The sequence below is a fragment of the Lepus europaeus genome, chromosome 5, assembly GCF_033115175.1.
Source record: "Lepus europaeus isolate LE1 chromosome 5, mLepTim1.pri, whole genome shotgun sequence".
NCBI lineage: Eukaryota > Metazoa > Chordata > Mammalia > Lagomorpha > Leporidae > Lepus > Lepus europaeus.
The window spans coordinates 118,601,953-118,607,536 of record NC_084831.1 but is presented as its reverse complement, the minus strand read 5'-3'; the positions used below and the strand labels follow the sequence as shown (position 1 = coordinate 118,607,536).

Below are 5,584 nucleotides of genomic sequence, written 5' to 3'. Positions count from 1 at the left end.
CAAAATGAAGGAGCCACTAAGACAGAAAAGTTGGGAAATGTGGTCAGCTTATCATATCTTCATAACACATCCCCGGGGCCCAGGGGGAAATGTGTGCAGGACACTGGCCCAACTGCCTGGGACAAGTTGTCCTCGAACCAACACTTCCTGCCCCACCCCCACCATCTCCCTTGGAAGATAGGTTCTCCCTGGGGCCACTGCCCAATAGGAAAGGAAAGAAAATCTTTCCCAAAGGTCTAAAGCATCCCTGACAAATAGTGCCTTCATTTTAAATATTATTTATTTGGAAAACAAAGTTACAGAGAGGGACAGAGAGAGAGGTCTTCTATCCACTGGTTCACTCCCCAAATGGCCACAACGGCCAGAGCTGGGCTGATCTGAAGCCAGATGCCAAGAGCTTCTTCCAGGTCTCCCACGTGGGTGCAGGGGCTCAAGCACTTGGACCATCTTCCACTGCTTTCCCAGGCCTTTAGCAGAGAGCTAGATCAGAAGTGGAGCAGCTGGGACTCAAACCGGTGTCCACATGGGATGCTGGCACCACAGGTTGCGGCTTTACCCGCTACGCCACAGCACCAGTCCCAGGATGACTAACCTTAAAGAATTGGCCATCAACTGGCTTCAGAAAGGCTTGTTGGTCATGTAACTGCTCATAACCATGAACATGAGATGTAAGAAGAGCTCGGGCCAAAGAATTCAAGATTTACTGGTGAGAGAGATTTGGGGGTAAGTGAGCCAGGAACAGTCTGAGGGCACAGAATGAGGAAAGCTAAGTCACAAAGGTCACCAGTTTCATGTTATGTGACTTCAGAGCCTGATGGACAGGTTGTCTCTGGCTAGGGAGCCTTTGGCAGGTACAGCAGTGAGACATTCCAAGAAGTGAAGTCAATATTAGAAAAAAGAAGGAAATCTTGAAACAACAAGGTGGAGGCAGATCTCCTCCAGGAAATAGTAAAGTTCTTTTCCAGAGAGAGAGAGGAGAAGGGGAAACAAGGGGAAGGAAGGATTCCAGAGGAATCCACACAAGGAGATTGGGAAGGAATCCCTACAAGGAGAGGATTCCAGCAAGTACCTGCACCATCTGGGCTGGCTGTGGCCTCAGGCACTAACTTACTTGTCCTGTCACTGTTAACTCCAGGGTCAACTGTGTACTTTGTCTATAAAAGGTTGATTTATGGGGCCGGCGCTGTGGTGTAGCAGGTAAAGCTGCCGCCTGCAGTGCTGGCATCCCATGTGGGCGCCTGTTCGAGACCCGGCTGCTCCACTTCCCGTCTGGCTCTCTGCTGTGGCCTGGGAAAGCAATAGAAGATGGCCCCTGCACCCACGTGGGAGACCCGCAGGATGCTCCTGGCTCCCGGCTTCAGATCAGCACAGCTCCAGCCGTTGCAGCCATCTGGGGAGTGAGCCAGCAGATGGAAGACCTCTCTCTCTCTCTCTCTCTCTCTCTCTCCTTCTCTCTGTGTGTAACTGTGACTTTCAAGGAAAAATAAATAAATCTTTTTTTTAGAGAACGTTTTTTGTTTTTTGTTTTTGTTTTTGTTTTGTTTTTTTATTTTTAGACAGGCAGAGTGGACAGTGAGAGAGAGACAGAGAGAAAGGTCTTCCTTTGCCATTGGTTCACCCTCCAATGGCCGCCGCGGCCGGCACGCTGCGGCCGGCGCACCGTGCTGATCCAAAGCCAGGAGCCAGGTGCTTCTCCTGGTCTCCCATGGGGTGCAGGGCCCAAGGACTTGGGCCATCCTCCACTGCACTCCCTGGCCACAGCAGAGAGCTGGCCTGGAAGAGGGGCAACCGGGACAGGATCGGTGCCCCGACTGGGACTAGAACCCTGTGTGCCGACGCCGCAAGGCAGAGGATTAGCCTAGTGAGCCGCGGCGCCGGCAATAAATAAATCTTTAAAAAAATAAAAAGGCTGATTTGGAGTCATCTTTTCTGTGATAAACCTTCTGAGTACCTCCTCCAGGAAGCAGTCCAGTCTTGAAGGAACATTGCCTGGAGAACCCAGCACAGTGGCCAAAGCCCATGCTGCCCAGTACACCCTTTCCCACAGACAGTCCTTGGAAGAGAGAGTCGCCCTTGGCTCTCTACTCAGACTTCAGCCTGAGATCTCAGGACCCGGGAGAAACGGGCTGATGTTTCACACCTGCCTCACCACTCCATCCTGTAGAAACTCAGATGGAAGCCCAGAATTCAGGATCCAAGGGAAATGGGCTTCAGCGTTCCATACCAGCCTCCACATCCACTCACCCCCTGCCCCCGCCCCGGATACCCTCCCACGATACGATTTTCATGGACCCCACCATTCTCCTCTCTTCATGTGAGCTGTCAGCCGTAACCATCTTAGACACTTTTTCTACAAGCTGAAAGTGCACAGATCTACGGTCTAAAAGGGCATAGTGTTTTCCAGAGGGTTTTTGCTTTCCTTCGGTGTCAAAATGTCCTTTCCCCGGCAGATTGGCTAAGTATCCAGTTGGATGTAAGAGCAGGGAAAGGCGGGTCGCTTGATGGGGGTGGCAGGGGTGAGGGGAAGTGGGGAGGTGCACAGAAGGCAATCAGGAGGCCGCGCCATCGGGAACCAAAGCTTTATTGTTGCAGAGGAAGCAGCTTCACAACTGAGTGTCCACCCGTTGTCCTCCAAAGAAGGAGCAGGTGGGTCTGGACCCCCAGACCTCACGGTGGGTGAACGTGGGCAGACGGGGGAAGGGCACTACGCCCATCTTAGAAGCTTCTGCCGCGGGAAAACGGGCGAGGAGAAGCCTTGGGTTGAGCAGCTCTTCAGCGCTTTGGCTCTGCCAGTGCCTCTGCTCGGTGCTGCTCATGGCCCAAGTCAGCAGCAGCCAGGACCCCCTGACTGCTGGCCACTGCCACAGCTGCTGCTACTGCTGCCGCCGCCGCCGCCGCCGCCGCCACAGCAGCTGCTGCCGCCGCCACTACCACCGCCGCCGCTGCCGCCGCCACAGCAGCTGCTACTGCCACTGCCGCAGCCGCCAGAGCTCTGGTGTCGGCGTCGAAGGGACCGGCGGGGCCTGTGGTGGCTCAGGCAGCAGCCGCCGCCCCCGGAGCCGCAGCAGCCCCCGGAGCTGGAGCCGCAGCAGGAGGACACCGAGGGGCACTTGGGGGGACCCTTGGGAGGGGGCTGGCACTGCTTCTGGCTTTGCTGGCAGGACATCTCAGCAGGGACCGAAAAACCTGAAAGACAAAACAGAAGTTTTAAGTTCAGCAAGCACAAGGTAACTGCATTTGAAATTGAACCACGAATTCATACGAATGCATGCCTCGAACGATCAGACTTTTCAAACCCAGTCTCCTAAGGTCAGTTACAAAGCATCTGTAAATAGTTTCAACCAGGCACTTCATATCTTATGGATTCTTTTCAACGTCAGACAGACAGCGATCTCTCCCCCTCTTCCAGAAGAACCTTCCCCTCCTAATCCCCCTTGCTCCCGTCTTTGTTCAAGGCTGCCCCCAGCCTCCCACCAGTGTCTGTTTCCACCCAACCCAGGAGCATCAGGAGTCCTCCCTGGCCCCGAGAGATGTTCCACCTGGTTCAGGCACTGGAGCAGATCACCCGGGGAGCAGGTGGACTGAGGTGCAGTCAAAGCTTCCGCCTTTTATACAGAGACTCTGACCTGGCTTTGGGAGGTGTGGGTCACATGGGGGATGCTGATTGCATCTTTCATAAGGGGCCTGGCTCGATCACTCCCTTCACACCCCAGGGACGCAATTCCTCCCTCGTTAAGCATCTAGACTATTACGCGACAGGACGGTCCCCTCTGAACTGCAGGCCTCTAGGATGGCGGTCGAGCTTTTCTGATTGCATGCAGTACCCGTCAATCTCCCAGGCAGCTCTGCTATGCTCTCCATTTCCTGAGCTGGGTCGGTACCGTTCTACATCTCTGGGATGACAGGTGTAGCTAATGGAGGGAAGAATTCTCTGATGGAAGTTCAAAATAAGATCCTAGGCCCAAGCTGATGATCTAGTGTAGCTTTTTCTCCTTCTTAGATGATGCTGTAACCTGGACAGAGAATGCTTGATGTCCCAGCGATGTTATTTTAGGCCGGCCTAATGCAGATGATGTGGGTGGTTGGACTTCTCTCCTTAGCTGACCTGGACACACCAAAGGAGTTCCCTGAAAGCACTGATCCAGCTCTGACGGTCCCTTTGAAAAGACAGAAGTCTAGGAATGGCTTCTGTTTCCATGTGTGGTCTTGAAAATGGCACCATCAGCCAGCCTCAGGAGGGGTGGCAGGGACCGGGCAGCTGCAGAGGGGACAGCAGGAGAACCTGCCAGAGGTGAGGCATTGGTTCTGGTTATCCCTAAAGGAAGAGCTGGGAAGATCCTCTTTGTGTGAATGATCTCAGGAGGATGAGGTTTGGGAGTGGTCAGGAGAAGGAACACAAAGGAACTGAGAACCGGGGAGAGTACAAAGCGGATTTCCTCACCGATGCTAGGTCTCCAGGAGAGTCGCCAAAATCTATTCAACTAGAAAAGATAGCCAAAATATGCCATACTGACAATAAAAAAATGGGGGCCGGCGCTGTGGCGCAGTGGGTTAAAGCCCTGGCCTGAAGTGCCGGCATCCCATATGGGCATCAGTTCTAGTCCCGGCTGCTCCTCTTCTGATCCAGCTCTCTGCTATGGCCTGGGAAAGCAGTAGAAGATGGCCCAAGTCCTTGGGCCCCTGCACGCATGTGGGAGACCCAGAAGAAGCTCCTGGCTCCTGGCTTTGGATCAGCGCAGCTCTAGCCATTGCGGCCATCTGGAGAGTGGGCCAGCAGATGGAAGACCTCTCTCTCTGTCTCTCCCTCTCTCTGTAACTCTTTCAAATAAATAAAATAAATCTTATATATATATATAAAAGCAGTAGGAAAAAGTAAGACTTGGGAAACCTCAGTTCCATGCCGCGTTCAGGGCCTGCAATGGGTGCTCTGTGGCCGGATGACAGCCTGTGGTGGAAGACCCTTTGGGTTGGTTCTCTCCACCTGTGCAGTCTCCGGGAAGTCACTAAACTGAGGTCAGTAAGAATTCCTAGCCCACTAAAGAAGGAAATGCAAGCAGAATTCTCAGAACACAAACTGGAACTGTTGGTCCCAAATGATAGTTTGAAAAGAGTATGATCATCACAGATACCCTTACTTGCATGAGAACTATGTATTCTGAATTTCAGATGAGTGACCTGCCAACCTTTGAGCCAAAGCTATCATCGTAATCAGCCTCTGCCCCATGCCTCTTCCAGCCCGAGATGAAGGGCGCTTACTTGTTCCTGGGGGATGAGATTATAAAGAAAGCATAAGCGTTATCAAAGACATACTCACAAAAAGAAGCATCTAACCATTACCTATAATCACATTTCCCAGGTTCTGGTAATACTTTTCTCCAGTTTCTTTACTTCATATGGTTTTTTTTAGTTATTTGTGTTTTGTTTTGATTTTTATACCATGTCCTTATATAACGGTTTCTCTTCCTAACTTGTCACTTAGCACCTTGACATAAGCACTTGTCATGTTTTCTGTTCTTCAGAGCATTATTTGGTTTCTTTCTCATAGAAGACACAGAACTTGCTTACAAAGGTTTGGGAATGTTAG

General features: G+C 52.0%; 1 protein-coding gene across 1 annotated transcript; it reads right to left on the bottom strand.

Annotated features, from left to right (window-relative positions):
• Positions 1 to 2,908: 2,908 nt before the first annotated feature.
• Positions 2,909 to 5,170, bottom strand: LCE5A (late cornified envelope 5A; the record flags this gene model as incomplete). Its single annotated transcript, XM_062193599.1, has 2 exons — positions 5,136 to 5,170; positions 2,909 to 3,186 (listed from the first exon to the last, which is right to left on the bottom strand). A coding segment is annotated over exon 2 (258 nt), but the record flags the coding sequence as incomplete, so codon positions are not given.
• Positions 5,171 to 5,584: the final 414 nt, after the last annotated feature.